Source organism: Lissotriton vulgaris, chromosome 7, assembly GCF_964263255.1.
Source record: "Lissotriton vulgaris chromosome 7, aLisVul1.2, whole genome shotgun sequence".
Taxonomy (NCBI): domain Eukaryota; kingdom Metazoa; phylum Chordata; class Amphibia; order Caudata; family Salamandridae; genus Lissotriton; species Lissotriton vulgaris.
In genome coordinates, this window is record NC_141695.1 from 223396201 (window position 1) to 223419792 (window position 23592).

Genomic DNA, 23592 nt, shown 5'->3' on the forward strand with positions numbered 1-23592 from the left:
CAGGAAGGGCAATACAACAGGAGCATTATTGGCATGGGTTGTCAAACAGGACACGACATCGCATCCCATCACAGAGCTAGCAGATGAGACAGGGCGTCTCCAACACTCCCAACTTGACATCCTGCACATATTTCCTAACTACTACGCAGGCGTGTACCAAACCCAGCACCGGTGACACCATGTGAGCTGACACAATTTATGGGCACATCGACACTGCCCACAATCTCCCCTGCAGATAGGAAAGACCAGCAAGATCCAACCCTCAGATATAAAGCACGCCATCAGATCGTTAGCGAGAAAGAAAGCGGCAGGGATTGACGGGTTCCCATTAGAATACAAAAGCACATTCGCGGCCCAAAAAGTGCCCAACCTAGCGTCCACATATGAGGAAGCCCTGGCCAGAGGTATACAGCCCGAGTCATTCCGCGAATCGCTGGTGGTGACGTTTCCGAAACCCCATAGGGACCCCATGCTCCCGTCTTCGTATAGGCCAATTACACTCCTGAACGCAGATTGTAAAATCCTGGGAAAGATATTGCCCGATCGCTACAGTCAAATTCTCCCCACCCTGGTGCACCCAGACCAATGCGGCTTCGTGCCCGGACGCAACACCTCGCATAGTTTGTGAAGGCTGTTTCATATCCAAGATAGGGTGCAGGACAGATTCCCTTGAGCAGCGTGCCTGATTTTCGATCTCAAGAAAGCGTTTGATACTCTGACATGGACCCATTTGTTTGCAGTCCTTCGGAAGCTGAATATTGGCCCCATATTGATGGCATATACAAAGCTCTTGTACGAGGGTCTCACCTCCAGGGTGAGAGTCGGCAAACTCATCTCCGCTCCATTCCCGGTGGAGAGGGGGACCAGGCAGAGGTGTCCCCTTTCCCCCCTTCTATTCGCGTTGGCGGTGGAGCCCCTGGCCATACGGCTGCGGTGAGAGGGAGTGGCATGGGGTATCCCGATCGCGGAAACGGTGCACTGCGTATCATTATATGTGAATGGTCTGTTGATTTACGTCTGGGATGTAGCGTGAGATCTCACCGGTGGAGAGGGGGACCAGGCAGAGGTGTCCCCTTTCCCCCCTCCTATTCGCGTTGGCGGTGGAGCCCCTGGCCATACGGCTGCGGTGAGAGGGAGTGGCATGGGGTATCCCGATCGAGGAAACGGTGCACTGCGTATCATTATACGTGAATGGTCTGTTGATTTACGTCCGGGATGTAGCGTGAGATCTCACCTCGATATGGGCAGCCCTGCAGGAATTCTGAGACACCTCAGGTCTCAAAGTCAACTGGGAAAAGTCGACGATCTACCCACTCAGTCCTTACTTGGCACCACAAGACATAGGGATAGGTACGCAGACCTTAAAATGGAGCGAAGCCGCCTGCAGATATCTGGGAGTGCAGCTCTACCATTCCCCGGCAGACCTCTATGAAGGTAACCACTGTAAAGCATTGGCGGGCCTACGATCGGCGGTGAGTTTCTGAAAGACACTACCCCTGACACCCATCGGTGGGGTGGCCATAGCCAAAATGATCATGGTGCCCAGACTACTGTATCACTTTGCAAATTGCAAATTACCGGCGCGGCAGGTTTCTGGACCAGGGTCAGCGGACTCGATAATTCTCTCGCCTCGGTGCCCACTCTGATCAGCGATCACACTCGGCAACTCTGGGCATTAGCTTGCCTCATCTTCACTAACGGCCCCACCAGACCGCCGGGGATGCCTGGTCTCACCCTGGAGATACCCATTAAGGGACCATCTCTCAGGGAAGCCAGGAAGGGTTTCGCAGCGGTCGAAGCGCCTTGGGACCCTCCGGGTAAGTAGTGCGCTATATAAATGCCTATACATTTACATTTACATTACATTTACATTTCTTCTTTGAACTGGATACTCTGCTCACACTGCTGATATGGGGAAATGGCCGGCGCAGAGTAGCATTGCGCACATTATATTTCCCACCACATGCGGAGGTCTAGGAGCCCCGTCCTTTGAATCATATTTCCTCGCTGCGCAACTTCAGTGGCTATCTCACTGGACAGCAGAGAAATACATAGGTGAAACGATCACTGAGACCGGCGGACTACCTCTTCCCGCCATCAGGAGAATGCTCCTGCCAGGCACCAAGCCGGCCCTCATAAACCCGATACAGGTCTCCATAGCTCCCAAATGCATGATGCGAGTACACAGAATGTTAAAAGGGCAACCGCTATACTCCCCACTGCTTCCCCTGGTGGGCTTCCCTCGAAAGGAAAAATAGTACTGCAGGAACCCTATAGGTATGGACCGATCACGAAGTGACAGAGGTAGAAGGATTGTTCCACTAGGGGCAACTGAAAACATATGAACAACTCGTCGACTGGTATGACCTCCCACAAGGGCAATTTTTAATGCATAGGCAACTCCTAGACAGCGATCGCCAACACTGGAACCTACGGGACAGGGAACACCCAACACACCCGGTGCTTCACACGATACTCCGAATGGGGACATGTAGACACCTAGTAACATGGCACTACAAAGCAATCCGAGAACTGACTAACGTTTCCCTAGATAGCTTGAGACAATCATGGGAAGAAGATGTGGGCAGAGTATTCCACGACAAGGAATGGGCACACGCTCTGGAATACCCAAAAAGGTGTCCAGGAACGCACGGTTCAAAAACATACAGTTTAACATACTACACCGCGCATATCTCACACTAGATAAATTCTGGAACTGCCCATCCCTGCAGCAATACTGGACCAAGATACACCAAACACTGCTCACAATAGTTAACCTGTTACACATTGACACATGGGAGACCTGTGCCTTGGGAACCTACAGAAAGAAAAAATCTGAAAAACTGCAGTGGCGGTTCGCATCCCTAGCTCTCCTCCTAGCAAAGAGAAATATAGCTATGCACTGGAGAGCCCCCACGGGCCCACCAGAAGCAGCCTGGATAAAAGCGGTAAACAAGTGGGGGGCAGCAGAAGAAAAGACCTTGAGGGAGGAAGAGGTGAAAGGTACACGCAAGCACCTAATCTCTCTGGAATGGGCGCAACTGTTAATGCAATTTAAACATGAGGCAACAGCTGCGGAGACACCGGTGCCATCCCCGCCCCAACCCCGCAGCCCCTCCCAACACCCCAGCCCGCAGGACCCGATATTGGGAGAGTGAAACCCCCGGTAGGAGAATGACATGGGACGGGCGGCCAACACCACTGGAAATATCATCTACTCCAGCGACAGATTGCTTCCATCCCCCTGCCACCCCCCCCTGCCCCCCCCCCCCGGAACCCTCGCGACCACACTCCTCGGACCAATGGCCAGCACACACTCCGCCCGCCATAGCCACTTACCCTCGCCCGCCCTTTGCACACCCCCTTCCTCTCTCTTTTGGAAGAAGTCTTTCCCCACAGTTTATAGTTAAGTTTCAGTCGGCGGTTCGGATACCGACTCACCTACAGAATATTAATGATTGATGACATAGCAAGGGGTCACATACACAAGCTGAGGGGAGACCAGCCACAGTGAAACACAACATCATGTATCGAGCTGACCTAGCAGCAAGTCCATTAGTGATGATGTGTAATCATACTTGATGGAATGGAACCCAAATGCTGAAGGTGTATTATGTTTGTAGATAATGTGTAACCATCATACGTGTAATAACTGACCTGTGATCGATCTGATGTACCACATGGGAATCTGAAATGTAAAACCCTAATAAAAAGATTTAAACAAAAAAAAACAGAGAGCAGACAAATTAGTAGAAAATTCCAAACAGAGGGCAGAAAAACAAGTAGAAAAGGAAAAACAGAGGGCAGCAAAATGAGAAGAAAAGGCAAAACAGAGCTGGAGAGGGCAAAACGGAGGGAAGAAGAATGAGCAGAAAAAGCAAAGCAGAGGGCAGGAAAACGATCAGAAAATGCAAAATAGAGGCCAGAAAAACAAGCAGAAAAGGTAAAACAGAGGACCGAAAAATGTGCAGAAAATGCATAACAGAGGGCCGAAGAATGAGCAGAAAAAGGCAAATCAGAGGGCAGAAAAACAGGCAGAAGAGACAAAACAGAGCAAGAAACAAGCAGAGGAGGCACAAGCAGAGGGCAGCGGGTGGGCAGCCGGCAGAGGGTAGTAGACTTCTTCCTCATTTTCCTCTGCCTTAGCCATGACATTCACTGTGTAATCTCTCCTGAGGTAAGATTCCGCCTGTTCACATAGAACATCCTCTTAGGTTTCCTTGTGGTCCCTGTGTCCACCAAGTAGTTTACCTCAGACACCTTCAGAACTAGACTGTATGACCCAAATTGTTGTCCTCCAAAGTCCTTCGACAAATGGACTTTAGCAGCTTCTGGCCTTTCAGATGCCATGTCAGTGTAGCTTTCTGGTCTTACCATTCCTTTAACAGTGCTTGGCTAGCCTGAAGGTTTTCCTTTGTCTGACCTATGTATTTTGCCATCAACTTCCTGAGGCCAATCACATAGTCCATCACATCCTTCTGTGGAGACTCTGAGGTCCCTCCCCATGTCTCTCTGACTAAGGTGAGTGGACCCTGCACTGGGTGTCCATAGAAGTGTTCAAAGGGACTAAGCCCCACTCCCTTCTGGTGAATCTATCAGTAGGTGAATAAGAGACATGACAGGAGATGATTCCATTTCCTTCTAAGGTCCCCGGGCAGAGTTCCCATCATCCTCTTCAATGTTTTGTTAAACCACTCCTACAAACCATTGGTTTGTGGGTAATATGCCTTGGAAAAGAGGCATGTCACACCAGCTTGCTCCCGCATCTTTCACATGTAAGAATAGATGAAGTTGGTTCCTCAGTCAGAAATTACCACCCTTGGAAATCTGATTATAGATAAGATCCCTATTAGTGCTCCCTCTTCCACTCTTGTAGTCATTCTCCTTGGATGTACAACTTCAGGTTACCTTGTGGCGTGATCCACCATTACCAAGAGATGTGTAATGTAATGTAACGTAAATGGGTCTAATATAGAGCACCTGGTACTCTGTAGAGTGGAATCTTGGCTAGAAAGAGGTTTGCTGCTTGACAAGGGATCAAATGGACCAATAATGTCTATTCAACCCGCTCAAATGAAACATCCACAAATGACATAGACACTAACAGTGCCCCTCTTCCCTCCTGTCTTCCCACTCATCTTGCAAGCAGGACATGTTCTACCAACCGTCTCTATGTTGCTGCGCATCGCTGGACAATAGAGCAGAGGATCAAACCTATCTCAGGTTTTTCTAATCTCCAAGTGTTCTGCTAAGCACACTTCATAGGCCAGTGACAACATGAAGTCCCTGTGCACTAATGGAAACACTAACCTCTTGCTAGTTCCTGGCTCAGGATTTGCCGGTTCACTATAGAGTAGACCATCCTCCCAGCCAACATAGTGTTTCCCAACCACTCATTTGATGACCTGTTCTTGGACTTCCTTCCAAAGTTCCACAAGTGTAGGGCACTTCTACTGTGCTTAATGGAAATCTTCCCACGTAGGCCCTTCAGTAGCTAACACACCCTGCAGCCCAAATGGTTCAGTTGCAGTCCGATTGCCCAGACCAGCAACTAGACTGGTTCAGGAGCCTCCACCTCTCCTCCATCTAGAGCAAAAGATATGACCTCCCTGGCCATTGCCTTATCAGAGTCAGCCTTTTCCTGCAAACTAACTTGTTCTGGTCACTGCTAATTAGAGATGCTCCTAGTCTAACTCTGAGACTGATCAGGTCTGGTTAACAAGCTAAGGTTTTCCAAGCTATGAATGCCTCTGGTCCTGTCACCAAGCCTGGGGTAATCAAATCCTTGCCCAATTGAAATCCAGCTCCTTGTTTTTCCCCTAACCCTGACATAAAACAGCCACCTTGCCATTGAGCTCAGTCTCAACCCTGGCAAATGGATACCCCATGTCCTCCCCGCATGCTACAGTCCTGTATCCCTGGTTCCAGGGAATATCTCCTCAGGCTTAAGGTGCTTCAGTTCAACCATAGTGCCGAAGGCTCCAGTATGCCTAAGGACAGACACTTTCCAACCATTGATTTCAACTTACTGATGAGAAATACTTTTATTTGATTTGTTAAAATCGTTAAAGGGTGGAACATACCCCCATGTGGTAAACAACAACGTATTGAATAAAATAAAACATGCCCCATGTACTGGGCAGCATTGTACAAATGTACATGATGAGTAAAAACAGGGAGAGCGCTCTTGAATATACAAGAAGAATAAAAACAGGAGTAACACTTTATAAGGCAATGGCCCTCTCCTTAGAAGATACCAACTTACTGCACAAATACCACTGTGTTAGTATGAGTGTGCTTCAGAGCAACGGAGTCCATTTACCAAATTCCAATAGCTACTATACTATGTCCAACCAGTTCCTCTCAGTTACCTTCACCCACATGTAACATGCTTGCTAACACAGGTGTCACTTGATCAAGTTCTTTATCTTGATAATCTCTTTTAAAATGGCCCTCCTTGTGGCACTTAAACCAAGTCACCACTTTGGACTTTAAAAAGCCTCCTTGCATTCCTTTTTCCTGATTCCCTGGACCCTCCTCGAGACCCATGAGAATTGCCCAGGCCCTTATCCTCCGGATTGGGAGCCATCTGTGGAGGGTTGTTCTCACTTTTTGGTTAGAACTGTGATGCTCTAGCTATTTGTGAACCCTGTTAGCTAACCACTAATCAGCTCCCACTGCAACTTTTGCTGGACCCCTCTCTGTCAGATAAGACAGATATTGTCTAACTGGGGTAGAGCACTCCTCCTAGAGTCACTCTATCACCACCAACTGTTTAAGGGAGTGAAATTCCTTGGCCTCCATCCCTCTTACCTACTCATTCCAATCATGCAAAAACATAATAAATAAAAATCTTAAAAAGAACACCATCCACTCTCTTGCAGTCACAGAATCTTTGCAGATATTGAGCTGGCTTCAGCCCAAACCGCCTAATGAGAGCTACATTCATTCGCTCATAGGCCTTCTGATCTGCCAAAGGTATTCTCATACTGATGGCTGTCCCTTCCAGAGGCATGTGCCCCATTAAGGCTGCCTTAGACACCTCATTTAAGAAGTGACTTCACACTTACAACCCATTCCAAAATATCCTGACCTTCCACACACATATGCAAAGATATGGAAACTTGGCCACAACTTGGCCTGAACTGGAATTATAGTCACTTATCCCAGATGAAGTTGTCATTGCTGTCGTCCTAAGTTTCTTTCTCTCAAGGGATATCTTCTCCCTTTCCATCTCTCTTCACTTTTCTTATTTGTTTCTCCTCCTACTCTCTCTGTTTCTCCTCCCATTCTCTCTCTTTCGCCACTCTTTCTCTCACAATTACTCTTCCTGGGCCCATTTCTCCTGTCTCTCCCACCTCCTCGACTCTTGTCCTTAATATATCTGTGCTAAGGGCTTTTTTAGCCTGAATCCACGGTACTCCCTTCCTGGGTTCCTACTATGGTTCCCTACCCAGAGTCAACTTCAGCCTCATCCCTTTCACCCAGTGTCTCAAACAAGACCCTAATAAAATAAACAAGAACCTCTCTGTCCCTACTTCTAGGAATTCTCCACCCTTTGTCCCAACATAAATCCGTTCATCTGATCTATGGATATGGTGCTGAGATCAATTCCCATCCCTGTGTTTTCCATTGTCCATGTGTGTCGGCTTTGAGCGTAGAAGGAAAAAACTGGACTTTTTGCACTACTGGTACAAATTGAAATTGGCAAATTCCACCTCTGTGTCCATACTCCTGAATGTCAGGTTCCCCCCACTTGCCAGAACCCCTCTCAGAGAGCCAAGGGCCATGCTGGAGTTACTGGGCCCAACTGTGCCGGCGGGGGTCTTTTACTCCTGATGCCCTGGGGCCTGAGTTACTATGGACCCCAAACAACTGGGCCAAGGAACCCGTCTGCCCTTGACTCTCAGTGGTAGCTAGGATTGAGCAGTCCAAGCCTCCCTCAGGGGAGGGATGGGGTGGAGTGTAGATACAGTTTAGTGAACGTGACTCATAACTCAAAGACACTTTTGCGCACTTTCTAAAAGTCAGAGTCTTGAGTAAGGCCAACTAGTGTACATTCCCTGGATGCGGTCACCAGTAAATGGGGAAAACTCTGACCAAAGTACCAGAAGTGAAGGGGAAAGGGATTTGCATTGAAACATAAGAGCCTCTTCCTATGCTATTGATTATTACTTCTTTGAATGCATGGAGTTAGAAATAAAATGCTTCTTTTTAATATAGAAATACATATTTGACAAGACATACATTTATTGGCACTGCTGTGTGCTCTTTGAGTTATGAGTCAGCCTTCTAAAGTACATAGCAGGCCACAGCAGTAGGCACTCCTATGAGAGTACTTATGCAGGTTTGGGAATGAACTGAAGAGTGGGGACATTTTTATAACTGGTACCTTCTTTGAAATGTGAGAATATTCTGGAAGCTTCTCCTCCCAGAAGTATCAGGAATTTCTTGCCTCCCTGCCCAAAGGCTATTGTGAAGTTCTTTGAGAGCAGGGCACAGCCTATTGAAGTACAAGTAGGGCAATGCACCGCTCCACGTCTCCATCCTGCCTGAGATGGCCCATCCAGGCACACCTAGTTCCTCTATTGTGTGGCTGTGTGGGAGGAATACACAATGACCATCGGCCAACTACTCCCAGTCATGTGGCCCAGGAACACATGCAGGCGCCAAATTGTTAGGACAAGCAAACACCAACTTTCTAAAAGTGTCCTTTTCAGAATTGTGACCTAAAATCCGACTTTACCATTAATTAGGAATTTAAAATACAATTCCTTAGACACCACATGTGATTTTTCTAACTGCTCCCAATTAAAAGTGATCACGTATTGCAATAAGGTAACGTAACGTTATCCTATGAGACAGGTAGGCCTGGCAGTAGTGAAAAACTAATTTGGGAGTTTTCCAGTAGGAGGACATGTAAAACTTGAATGTATATGTCCAACTTTTTAATTACAATGCACTCTGCCCTATGGGGCAGTCTAGGGCCTACTTTAGGGGGGACTTATATGTATTGAAAGGGGAGTTTTAGGCCTAGGAAAGGGGTTAATTTGCCAATTTGAATTGGCAGTTTGAAACTGAACACACTTGCTGCAATGGCACAATATGAACTGAAGAACCATTAGTTGCATTTAATTTATCAGCCCTGAGAATATGGTATGCCAATTTACTAGAGACTTATAAGTAAATTAAATATGCTAATCAAGCATAAGCTAATTTTGTTATGCTTGAAGGAGATAGCACAAGCACTTTAGCTCAGTATATCGGGGCAAAATGCACAAAGTCCTAAAAACCTTCAAAAAAGGGATTTAAAAAACAGGAGGGGTGAAGGCAAAATGTTTGGGGGTGACTCTGCAGAGATTTCAGCCCAACAAACTCCATCACATTTGCTCATGAAAGGTAAATGCCTTAAGTTTCAGAAGGCTCAAATACCAATCAAAAGACTTGACTTTGGGAAGCAACTACACACAACTAATGTTGTATCTTGATTTTTCTAGGTGAATGGGACTGTGACATGTTTGCCTTTCTACTTTGAGGACCTTCAAGCATTCAGTTGTGGATTCAAAGTGGTTATCAAGACTGCTTTCGGCATGATATTGAAGTTTGATTGGAACTCAGCGGTTAGTGTTAGTATACCCAACACCTATGCCAATGCGGTATCTGGACTTTGTGGTAACAACAATGGAAATGGTGATGATGACTTGACAATGAAAAATGGAAACCCAGCATCCACCGAAAAGGAGTTTGGAGACAGTTGGAAAGTCGCTGATGTCCCAGGATGTGAAACCGAGTGCAATGAACACTGTCAAAGTTGCAGCGAAGAACAAAAGCAAGCGTACACAACCGAGGAGTACTGTGGGATCCTCACCAAGCCTGATGGCCCATTCAGTCAGTGCTATGACACCATTAACCCAACAAACTACTTTAAAGATTGTGTCTTTGACTCTTGCCAGACCCAAGGTCAACAATCAGCAACATGTAGTGTCATCAGGGCCTATGTCACTGCGTGCCAAGCCAAAGGTGTTGTGCTCAAGGAATGGAGAACAGACAATTTCTGCTGTAAGCTGGGAAATTATTTTATGTTACTCTATATATCATTGCTTGCTTAAATGAACCAGACACAGCATACACACATAGCCTCCCGTTTGTAAAAAAGCCATACTTTGATATGATACTGAGGTCACAACAGTAGATCCAGTCTTAGTTTAAAGGTCTGGTTTTCAGTGGTAAGATAGATAAGACAACTAGACTACACACACCTGGGCAGTGTTGCTTAGATATACAGCTGCAGTGTAATATGTCCCGTTCATACGTAGAACAAACATTTGCAATGCAATAGGTCTCGCATTTATGAGACTTTGAGCTTTTGCTACTGTAAATGTCAATAGCTTAAATTCTCGCAAATGGCCTATCAAATTTCAAATATTGTTTGTTTCCAAGCGCCCCATGCCACGCTTACACTGAATAGAGACACTGTCCCTTTCTTTAGATGAGCCGCATCTACAGAAAGGGGCATGGCCTCCATTAAAAATGCGAGCGCGGCATGGGGCCATTGGGCACAAGCAACAAAAAAAATAGATGTAAAGCAATAGGTGTCACATGTGCGAGAGTTTAAGCTATTGTCATTTACAATGCCTCAAACTGCGAGACCTATGGCATTCTAAATAAGCGGTCGCCATTGTCCTGGCTGCTTGGAAAGTGAAAGAGTGTATGGCACGCTGAATGTTGCTACAACGCACATCGTGCCTGCAGTAAGACAAAACTCACCAAAGAAATAGTGCTTACAGACTAAATAACATAGACGGTTTAACAGAAGTAAAAGGACCGGTCCTCATGAGAAGTTGCAAATGAAGACAAGGCAGTACTAAGGAGGGACTAACAAGCCGATTACCAAATCAGAAGCCAGCATTTACAAAGGACAAAGACACAAGCCAATGAAAAATATGGGTGGAGAGTGCACGGAGCTTCAAGTGCATACTCTAAAACAGCATATCTCGCAGAGCAGCGTATGTGCTGCCCAGGCTCGACCTAAATGGAGAAGCCAAATTCATCAGGTGTGTCCAAAGCCAGACTCATAAATGAGCCCTCTTTAGGAATACTAAAGATCCCTTAAAAGTATCCTTAACTCCTCCTTTAGGGTACTATTACAAGAAACGCAAAATTCTATGTGCATGTTCCCGGTGCCAGAATTTCCATTACTGTCTGGAATCTACATATAGAATTCCTCTAATTGTAAGGTAAGCCACTGGATAGGGTAAATACTATGGGCTCCGATTCGGCAGATTAGATTATGCATATAATTTCTAATTATATTGCTTTACACACAGGGCCGGACTGGGAGCCACAACCGACACTGGCAAAGTGCTTGGACCCCCCCCCCCCCCCAAGTTAGGGGGTTGGAGGTGCCACTGAGCTCTTTGAGGAGCCTGTATACGGCCGATTTTGGTGCAGGACCCAAAAACGGCCCCCACCCGTGCGGCACACCATGTAATTGCCCGGTGCCCTCTATGGCCAGTCTGGCCCTGTTACACACACATTTACAGCCATCCACTACGAGAAGTTGGTAAATGTGGGTGAGGTTCCTGTTCAGAGGGGTAAGAGGGTGGTGGCAGGGCCGGACTGGGAACCAAAATTGGCCCTGGCAAAGAGCTTGGCCTACGCCCCTGGGAGCAGCATAGCTGTTTGCCAGTGCCGGTTTCGCCTGTTTTTGTAATAGGGACGATTTTGCAGCTTTGCTATATAACTCCACGAAAGCCAAGACTCCTGTCACAGATTAGCGAATTAAATAATAACAATGTCCTTCTTATGTCTTCTGCAGATCCCAACTGTCCTGAAAAGAGTCACTATGAGTTGTGTGGCAGAGGCTGTCCGGGCACCTGCTATGGTCTTGCCCCGCCGACTGGCTGTGATGAGCTTTGCACCGAAGGATGCTTCTGCGACAGTGGATATATACTGAGCGGAGAGAAGTGTGTCCCCATTGCAGACTGTGGCTGCACGTACAAGGGCAGGTACTATCAGAAAGGAGAAGACTTCTACCCAGACACCACCTGTGAGGAGAGATGCAGGTGCACAGACAATGGAAACACAGAATGTGTCAAGATCTCCTGTGGTGTCAATGAGGAGTGCAAAGTTGTGGACGGGGTTCAGGGATGCCACCCTTCTGGATTTGGTGTATGTGTGGCAGTGGGTCACGGTCACTACATATCATTTGATCACCTTGACTTTGACTACCAAGGGACATGCACTTACACTCTTGCTACCGTCTGCAGTGACTATCCAGGACACAGGTTCTCAGTTGTGGTTGATAATGTAGCGGATGCCAAGAAGTTGATGGTGTCGGTGAACCACAACAATATCACCTTAAAACATGGTAGCAGATGGGCTGTGATGGTAAGATCTTTAATCAGTTTTTCTTTAGCGACTATATGTATACCATTTTTTAGTGACATCTAAAAAAATCAGTTAATTGAAATAAATGATTTAAGATGGCAAGTGGGGGCAGGCATGGCAGGGGGCTTTGTAATAATGTTAGTCTGAGCATGTGGAAAAGATTGGGATGTATTGGAAATCATGATAAATTGATACATACGAACTTCCAGAGATGATAATTATCTACCAATTTCTTAAACTAGTTCCCATTGATATTAGTAATATTAATAATGCTCAAAAAGATAGTTTGTTGTCGCAAATGTTTGCAATCAAATTTTTATTTAGCTTGATTGAAATTATTATAAGTAGTCGGTAATCAATTAAACATTCCTAATGGCCATTTAGTGATGACTGCTCTGTTTCTTTAAGTTCCAGTGTCTGTCTCCAGAATAAACTCTTTTTGACCAATCCCTAGAATATGGTTGCAAATGTGATTCTTATCCATTGGATGGATTTAACATTTTCAGCTCAATAATCATTAGATGTTATTGCCAATTGCCCCTGATTCCTGTCATTGTCTTGCAAACAGATTAATGAAGAAGTATACAATCTCCCCGTGACCTTGGATGGTGGACATGTCATGATAAATCAAGAAGGAAACAATATGGTGGTCCGCACAAGTGCCGGCGAGGAGGTCCTCTATGACGGAGCAGATTACGTGCAGGTGAAGGTTCCAACCACTTACAAGGAGAAGATGTGTGGCCTCTGTGGCAATTTTAATGACGATCCAAGTGATGATTTCCTGCTGCCAAGTGGCAAAACTAGCACAAATGTGGATGAGTTTTGTGAAGCCTGGAAGATGCCAGTGCAAGATTCTCAATGCACCGACGGCTGCGGTAGCAAATGCCCGGTCTGTAGCGAGGAAAGAACCGCTGTATACACAGCAGATACCAAGTGTGGCATGATCACAGCAACAGACGGACCCTTCCACAACTGCCACACACTTGTTGACCCCACCAACTATTTCAACTATTGCGTCTATGACATGTGTGTGCTGAGCAACGACCAAGAAGTGCTCTGTAACAGCCTGCAGGCATACACGGCTGCTTGCCAAGATGCCGGAGCAGAGATCCAAGCATGGAGAGAGACTGCTTCCTGCCGTAAGTCAGAGATTTGGTCATTTGATTTATATTTCTGATAAAAAAAGCCAACTTACTGGCTGCTTTTCCATAATTGTTCCCAAAAACCTGCATTGCATAAATTCCCAAAGCAATGATTTCCTATAAACTTGCAGTCTCAACCAAATTTCAAAACCCATGGAAAGCTATTAATGTTTAAACAGATTTCAACATTTCTTTTACCATTAAATTGTTACAGATGAATTCAGTGTTTTAATCTTGAGTTCAGAAATATTACTAAACAGCAAAGATTTTTACATATGAAGTACACACTAATTTTAAAATGTCTTGTTGCATTTTTATTATTGTTGTTACTAGATCTTGATTTGAATGCATGAGGTTAATATGTTTTCAATGTGACACTGATACACCATTTAGTTTTATATAGGATGTCAGCATTGTGACTTTTTATTAGTTACCTGTCGATATGTCCACTCAGATTATGTCCTCATATTAGTTACCTGTCGATATGTCCTTATCAGATTAGCCAAGAGATCCACCTTCAAAGACCGCCTGGACAACAACGCACACGACAGCAAAGAGCTCTTCAGCATCGTAAAGGAACTCTCCAACCCCAGTTCCAACACCAACCAAATCCTGCCCTCACAAGAACTGTGCAACTCGCTAGCCACCTTCTTCCACGCAAGATCGCTGACATCCACGACAGCTTCAAAACTACAACCGCCCGACCACACCAGACTCCACCTCACGCACGAACACCACCAGCACCAACTGCCTGACCTCCTGATCCAACGTCAACGACAACGAGACACGCAAGGTCATGAACTCCATCCACTCAGGATCTCCGTCAGACCCGTGCCCACACTCCGTATTTAACAAAGCAGACGCAGCCATGGCCCCCCAATTATGGAAGGTCATCAACATCTCCTTTGAAACAGCAACATTCCCAGAAAGCTGGAAGCACGCCGAAATCAACGCCCTCCTCTAGAGAGCCCAAGGTGGACCCCAAGGACCTCAAGAATTTCCGGCCCATCTCACTGCTCCCGTACAAGATTGGCCCGCCACCTCGAAGACAACAACATCCTTGACCCGTCCCAGTCTGGATTCAGATGAAACCACAGCACCGCCAAAGACGACATCAGGCTCCAACTAGAGAATGACAAAACATCAGCCCTCATCCTCCTGTACCTGTCAGCCGCCTTCGACACGATCTGCTATTGCACCTTAAAGACACGCCTCCAAGAAACCGGAATCCAAGAGAAGGCCCACGACTGGACCACGTCCTTACTCTCCGGCAAAACTCAGAGCGTCAGCCTCCCACCCTTCCGATCCGAAGCCACCGACATCATCTGCGGCGTCCCCCAGGGTTCTTCCCTCAGCCCAACGCTGTTCAACGTCTACATGGCCCCCCTCGCACAAGTGGCCCACCATCATGACCTCAACATCATCTCCTACGCTGACGACACCCAGCTCATCCTCTCCCTCACAAAGGACCTACACACTGCCAAAACCAAACTCCACGAGGGAATGAAGGCCGTCGCCGACTGGATGGCGGGCAATTTTTTTGGGTGACATTTTTGAAAAAGACATGTGTTGCAGCGATGCTGAAATATTTCAGGAACCATGAGACCTACATACTTCATTTTGGTGTCAAAACATAGGTTTCGGGAGCAAGGTAGTCTTATACAGACAGAGAAAAACTCCTCAGAGCAACCCTTCTGCCATTTTCCAAAATGGGGCTATAATAGAGGAAGAATAGATATCAATCAATCAATCAATCAAACATTTGTAGAGCGCACTACTCACCCGTTAGGGTCGCACTAAAGGGGGGGTGGTGCTGCTACTGCTCGAACAGCCAGGTCTTGAGAAGTCTCCGGAAGGTCAGCAGGTCCTGGGTCTGTCGTAGGTGGATGGGAAGGGTGTTCCATGTCTGGGCGGTGAGGTGGCAGAATGATCTGTTGCTGGTGGTTGTATGGTAGATGCGTGGAACGGTGGCAAGGGCGAGGTCAGAGGAGAAAAGCTGGAGGTTCAGGGTGTAGAAGGTGAGTCGCTTGTTGAGGTTTGCTGGTCCAGCAGTGGGGAGTGCTCTAAAAGCGTGGGTGAAGAACTTGAAATTGATGCTCTTGTTGACAGGGAGCCAGTGCAGGTCTCTCAGGTGGGAATTGATGTGGCTGTGGCGGGCTATGGAAATGAAACAAATAATAATGTTTTATAATCCTTTTATGTATACACCAAACAATGTTTATGATCTCAATATAATGAAAAAAATATATGTTGACCACTCCTATTTCAGACACATTTTCATATTTCACTTTATTTATTTGTTTTGGCAATCGCTTGTTGTACATTTGCAGAATGCTGAATATTTGAAAAAAGCATATCGACATATTTTTGCAACACAGGTTTTGTAAGTACATGTACCTGTAAGTTCTGTAAGTAGAGGCTTTAGATCTTTCGTAGGTTGTATAACCCCATCAATATCTTCCCAACTAAATTCACATGGATCTTTCTCTACATATGCATGATCTAAAACTTTTACAAATCTTCTGATCAAGTAGAACGCTCTTTCAATGTGTCCACACACAGAATATGACATTGATGTATGATCACTTAGCGGGACTGATCTCTTGAACTCACTGTACCAAAGATCATCAAATGTGTGACAGAGAGAACACATTTTCCACATATGCACAAGGTATTTTTCTACGTCTTTAAAGTCACATTCTACTTCTGTCTCAGCAAATCCTTTTAGAAACTTCACAGGTTCAGAAGTTAAAGCTCTAAGCTTTGTTCTGATTTTGCTCATAGTGTCAGCAACCCTAAGAATATGTACCTTGATAAGAACAGTGGGAAGCTCTGGGTTATGTTTCTTGTACTGAATATGAAGCGAAATTAAGTGACATTTTGTTTTGCTTGTTCCATAACATATTCATAACTCCTGCAATCCTTGACTTATAAGCATTGCAGCAAATTTAAGTTGAACAGTAATAACATCTGTGTCATTTGACAGTACAACGATTTGATTGCAATCATTGTAGACAGCCCCTCAACATGTGGCACAACACAAAGGTCAGCTTCCTCCAATATTGCTGCCAAGTTCTTGAACAATATGTCCCATGCCTTTTGAATTTATCTCTGCAGGCACCAACTCCTCATTGACAATCATTCCACCCGCAATAATTTGTTATTCCCTGAAGCATCAGCAATGTTTTGGTGAGTCAACATCTCCAAGTTCATCTTGTTAGATGTTGATGACCAAAATGTATCATGTTGCACAGGGATAGGTGTCGAATTGTGATGCAGGCAAGCTCAACTGTTCCACTTGTAGACTTTTGTCTGATTTGCTCACATTCTTTGACAGATTGCTCAATATAACTGTCAAAGACAATGTGGAGTTCTAGCAAGGCGCACACTCACTTTGATATCGGTAGAATAGTGTGAACGACCTCCCTGAAGTTTTGCATGGATTAAATCTTGATCATTTGCAATTGTGCCATATAGTCCACAACTGTAATGCAGCAACAAATGACGATGGAATGCTGAATTGATCAAACATTCACCCCCAGTTGAGAGATCTGGGTTAAATCCATTGTTCTTTTGCTCACAACACCACCCAAGATTGGACCCTGCCATATGCAAATCAGTCTTGACCCAGTTCCTCATGGGAACAGTCCAGCCTGAACTGCCAAGCTGGGTCCTCCCTGGACCGGAAATGCAATATTCCTATGGTCTCATATATGATCAGCATACCTTGTAACAAATTAACATAATGAGTGCCTCTCAATACTGACTGGGTAGTTTTGCTTCCAAAGATTTAAGCCTCAATAATTGCATTGTATATGCCTCATCCACTGAGATAACTTCTTGCACTCAACAACACATCTTTTGTCATGTGGAAACACCCATCATTGAATAAAGATCATCAAATTCTACTGGATTGCTCATATAAAAGTCAGCTACTGTACGGAAAACACCTAGATCACAGATAATTGGCAGGATAAACTGATCCTCAAGCTGAGCACACACATTTTGGACATTTCTTAGAGCTTCAGTGAGATAAGATCATGAATTCCAACACACACAGGCACTGGCTTTTCTTCATCATTTAAGTCTGCACCGAATAAGCAATATAATAAAAAAGGTAGAAAAGATCTGTGTCCTCGACCACTTTGAAACTTTCTAGTAGACTGGGACATGTTTATTGCTTGAAGTGATTTTGCACACGTTGGCAAGGAAGTTGGGTTATAAGTTTGCAGCTCAGTTTGTTTATGCCTAATGCAGTTGTTTTCCAGCAGCGACCTCATTGATACAGTCTTGAAAAAGCACCATGGCAGTATCATAGGTGCTGGTTCGCCCAGACAAATAAGAGCTGTCTTTGAAATCAAATTAAGAGCAGCAATTGTAAATCCTTTCCTTGTAAAGTGACATGGAAGTGGTGTGCTGTCGGGTTCACAAGATTTTACAGCATGAGCTGCTAACAAGTTTCTGCTCCATACTATGGGCCAGATGTAGGTATCCAAATACCGGTCAGAAACGGACGAAAATACTGATTTTCGGCCGTTTCTGACCGGTATTTGGATAATGAGATGTAGGGGCATGTTAAATTACAGAATCTGTAATTTTACTGAATTTGTAATTTTTCGGAATTGGTAAAATTACCGATTCTGTAATTCAACATGTAGGTAGCACTGTAATCAGTGCTACAAGGGTTTAAGAATTTGTTATTTACCACCAACTAGAAGTTGGTGGTAAATAATGAAAACCTTTCAAAAAGCATTTTTTTTGCTTTAAAAATCATGCCATGTTGCAGACATACATGCCCTAAGGGCATGTATGTCAGTAACATGTGCACCCATGCACAATTGACAGGTGCAACAGTGTTTCAAAGTGACACCCTGTCCCCCTTGCAAATTCGGTAATTTTACCGAATCGGTATTTACAGATTCGGTAATTGGCATTGATTCCTATGGGCCTCAAGGCCCATAGGAATCAATGGCAATTACCGAATCGGTAAATACTGATTTGGTAATTACCAAATCATTCCGATTTGGTAATTTCAAAAGTGAAATTACCTACATCCCATTTACCTACTCTTAAATACCGAATCGGTATCATTCTGTATTTAAGAGTAGGTAAATCGAGATTACCTACATCTGGCCCTTAGTCATTATAAATTGTTGATAGACCAATCCTCTTCATTTATCATTTTCAATCTTTTGTGAACTTTGTCTTGCCTTATTTCTGCATCATCTCGATCTGTCTGGCCCCCGTGACCACCACAGGTCCCGACGCCGCTACAACGCCAACACCCTCCACGCACTCAATGCCGGCCCAAACTCGACCTGCTTCTATGGCACCCCGAAACTCACCCATGGACCCTTCACCGGCCGAAACTGCAGCTACGCCAGCCGGCACACACCAGCACGTTCTTCCCATCCCAACACCGCAGGCCACACCCATCTCAGCTGCATACTACTCAACACCTGTTCAGTCCACAAGCACGCCGTCAAACTCTGGGGCCTGCTTAACTCCTCCGCCCCGGATGTTGTCTTCCTGACTGAGACGTGGATGAACACCTCCTCTGCACGGACACAGCCATAGCCATCCTGGACGGCCACAAGATCACACGCAGGGACCGCATCAACAACAATCCATGGGGAGGAATCACCATCATCCACAGGAACACCATCAAAATCTCAACCAACACTGAAGAAGGCCTCAGCATGGCTGAACACCTCCACTTCCGGAGCCACGTTGATCACACGACCCTCAGAGAAACCCTTGTCTACAGACCCCCGGGACCCCGCCCACAGTTCAGCAAATTTATCGCCGACCTCATTAGTGGAGAAGTGGAGAAGTGTGGCTCACTGGTTAGAGGAGGCATACCCTGAAGCAGAGGTCAGACCCGGGACCACGGTTCAATTCCCGACGCGGCAGGGTCTTGAGCCCAATTGCCCAATTGTCCACGGACTCGATAATTCTCGCTTCGGTGCCCACTCTAATCATGGGTTCACACTCTGCAACTCTGGGCATTAAGCTTGCTTAATCTCCACAACGGCCCCCCGCGGCGGGATGCCTGGCCTTCACCTTGGGGATTCCAAGTACGGGTTATCTCACAGGGAAAGGCCAGGACGGGTTCCCAATGCAAGCGCCGAGATGCCCAAGGGTAAGTCGAGCGCTATATAAGACCTCACAAACAGCTATATAAGACCTCACGATTAGCACATACGCCCTCGCCTCCACAGACTACATCCTCCTCGGAGACCTTGAGAATGCCAACGACAACAACTCCACAACACTGATCAACAACCTCGCCTACCTCGGACTCAAACAGTTTGTCACAACATTCACCCACTCGACCGGACACACGCTCAACCTCATCTTCTCTGCCAGCGACCACATCACCTTCAGCCACACCACCGAAATCCACTGGACTGACCACCACTGCATCCACTTCTCCTTCGAGAAACACACCGAACACAATCAACCTCAACGCATCCCTCACCGCAACTGGAAAAAATGAACCGAGTACCAGCTCATCACCACACTAGCCGGTGACCCTCCACCCGAGCCCTCCGAGACTGATGGAGCAGACCGCAACTTCAGACAATGGATCAACAACTGCGCCAACACTCTTATCACAATCAGAAATCCCTCCAACAGGCGGACCGACACAAGAGAAATCTGGTTCAACACTGACCTCCAGAACTCCAAGCACACCTTAAGAAGACTTGAAAAGCAATGACACAGTGACCAGACACCAGACAACCCTGCAGCCCTCATAAACGCCAGACACCACAACAGCTTCAATACCCAGGCACCGACAACAGACGCTATCTCCTCCGACTCAACACCCGCCAAACTGACCGACTCCCTGCTCTCCTGGAACAACGTCAATGACGAAGACAACATGGAGGGGTGTGGCTCACTGGTTAAAGGCGGCAGACCCGGAAGTAGAGGTCGGCCCGGGACCAGGGTTTGATTCCCGACGCGGCAGGGTCTTGGGCCATGGTCAGCGGACTCGATAATAGTGGGGATATCCGTGCCATTCGTCCACCACAAACCCCCCACCACAAAGACACTTTACACAAATTTGGTGTTCACTGCGTAGCTTTTATTACTTGTCAATAACACCATCTTTATTTGTTATTAAACCTCCAACTTTTGACCAATTTTATTAACCATTGAAAACCTCCAACTTTTGACCAATTTTATTAACCATTGAAATACCATTACTGAACATAAGGAGGCGCATACTCCATCTGCGCCACAGGTTACCATGTATTTACAATTTCATCAGCTCTAGATCCCCTCGAGGTGTGTTGTACCAGCAGGACACAACCCAACCCCTTACCACTTAATACCATTATTGAACATAAGGAGGCGCAGTATCCATCTGCGCCACATGTTACCATGTATTTACAATTCGTCAGCTCTAGATCCACTTCCACTCGAGGCGAGTTGTACCAGCAGGACACAACCCAACCCCTTACCACTTTGTCCATATTAGATACCATGTTGCTTCATCCAAGCACAGGCTACTAGGGTAGGGCCGGAGAGTCCAGGACCACCAGCAGGACAGCCCCCTCTCCCGCCAGCCCAGAGCCCCAATGACTGCCTCCCTGTTGCAAGGTCATGCAGTTTCCGCATAAAGAAGTCCCCGGGCCTTTTCCTCTTGTCCGGGACCCCGCCAAATCTATTTAAAACTTAGGGATGGGTGGGTGGGCAACTGTTCCCGCTGCGCCTTTCCGGCTACTCCACCAGGCGAGAGGACAAAGAGGCTACTCCCTTGATTCCGGCTATTTTTATCACCTAAGGGCAGGGACTGCCAATGCACCTCCTTCTTTACTCGCATTTCAGGCGTCCCTCCCCTTGCCCACTTTCAGGGAAATGAAACCGTTCCCCCGGCACTAAAATCCCACTAAAGGCACCCCTCCCCTTGACGCGGGGGGTGCCTATCATAGTGGGGATATCTGTGCCATTCGTCCACCACAAACCCCCCACCACAAAGACACTTTACACAAATTTGGTGTTCACTGCGTAGCTTTTATTACTTGTCAATAACACCATCTTTATTTGTTATTAAACCTCCAACTTTTAACCAATTTTATTAACCATTGAAAACCTCCAACTTTTGACCAATTTTATTAACCATTGAAATACCATCACTGAACATAAGGAGGCGCATACTCCATCTGTGCCACAGGTTACCATGTATTTACAATTTCATCAGCTCTAGATCCCCTCGAGGCGTGTTGTACCAGCAGGACACAACCCAACCCCTTACCACTTAATACCATTACTGAACATAAGGAGGCGCAGTATCCATCTGCGCCACATGTTACCATGTATTTACAATTCGTCAGCTCTAGATCCACTTCCACTCGAGGCGAGTTGTACCAGCAGGACACAACCCAACCCATTACCACTTTGTCCATATGAGATACCATGTTGCTTCATCCAAGCACAGGCTACTAGGGTAGGGCCGGAGAGTCCAGGACCACCAGCAGGACGGCCCCCTCTCCCGCCAGCCCAGAGCCCCAATGACTGCCTCCCTGTTGCAAGGTCAGGCAGTTTCCGCATAAAGAAGTCCCCGGGCATTTTTCTCTTGTCCGGGACCCCGCCACAGGACAAGTAGCCCACTGGCGCTCTTGCCCTCCCCACAAGCTGCTGCACCGTCCATTTGCGATGCTCTGGGCTATACTTTTGAATGCAACTCCATAGCCCCCCAGTATAGTTTGGACAAGCAGCTCCAATCCTGCCCTGGACAGCTGCAATCCCTCTGCCCACTACAAATTCGAGTTTAATGCCTGCCGCATACTATGCCTACTGGGATGAATTTGCGAACCCCTCTATAGTTTCACTACCTCTCGATTCAGTTTTCTTAGAGGTGTTCGCCGCGGCTAAAGACACTTCATCACCCAAGACTCCACGAGCGAACACCTCTGACCATAGGATAGTGGTGTCTGGCAATACTCGCTTAACCCATAAGAAGGTAGAGAACAGGGCTTTCTTCATCACCTCCTTCCACCCAGAACCATATTTTCACCCCTGAGTGAATAACCAACACATCTGGAATGGGCATACCATCGTCCAGCGCACTCCGCCAATGGCCTGCGATGCCCCCTACACGATGCCCATCAATCCTAACCAATTCTGGTTGAGTCCCATGGCCCTTTGCATTCCCAATTCTCCATACTTTCTGTATAACCAAATCTCCACACCAGCATACCTGCTTCTCCTTACTTCATACTACTGCATATAAGCCCCCAGACAAAAGCCAGAAGAGGGCGTAATTATCAAACCGCCGAAACCCCTGGTTCCTAAGTACACCAGCTGTAGTCTGACATAGCACTTGATCTTAGCTGGACCCAAGCGGCTTTCCCTAGCGGGTCCTTACTCTGACCTGCATTACGTCGTCCCAGGCCACCCCACATTACCCATACCAATCCCTCCTGATCTGTACGCCTAGGAGCTCGATACGAGCCCCGATATCCTGAATGCTCCTAACAAGGCAAGGGAATACGCTAATCTCAGCAAATGTACTACGTATGAAGACCAACACACCTGAGGTAACACCCTCAGGATATTTACCAACCTACTGGCATCTATGAGTCTCCTGTTATCCTTCACGCTTGGAGCTAGCCTTTCCCAACATTTTAGAGCCCACCTAACTCTAACATACTTGGTCGGATCCGCTACCTCTTTTAATCCAGCAAAGAAGGCAATTGCCGACAACTGCCTCCTAACCATGGTCATGAAGTGTGAAACGTAGCACCCCTTGTGTTGGGAATTCCACCAACAACTGCCTCCTAACCATGGTCATGAAGTGTGAACCGTAGCACCCCTTGTGTTGTGAATTCCACCGTGCTCCCATCTTTCCACACCACTTCTATGTAAACATGCCATGCCTTCTCATACATCCACTTAGTCTTGCGCCACCGACACCGCTATGAGTTCGGGAGCAATGGGGCACCAAACCTCCATAGGCTTTCCGGGAAGACCGTCATCTAAACGTCCACCTGCGGCCATTGCGCTCTGAATTCTGTCAACTTAAAACGAGACAGAGCCTTAGCCACTGCAT

At 46.5% G+C, this 23592-nt stretch overlaps 1 protein-coding gene across 1 annotated transcript in view; it reads left to right on the forward strand.

Moving 5' to 3' along the window:
- LOC147701257 (IgGFc-binding protein-like) overlaps nucleotides 1-23592 on the forward strand; it is a 388685-nt gene that overhangs the window by 132568 nt on the left and 232525 nt on the right. Inside the window, exons 11-13 of the mRNA XM_086930000.1 lie at nucleotides 9498-10059; nucleotides 11819-12390; nucleotides 12959-13529. Coding sequence (XP_086786126.1) covers nucleotides 9498-10059; nucleotides 11819-12390; nucleotides 12959-13529 — 1705 coding nt within the window. The remainder of the gene's footprint in view (nucleotides 1-9497; nucleotides 10060-11818; nucleotides 12391-12958; nucleotides 13530-23592) is intronic.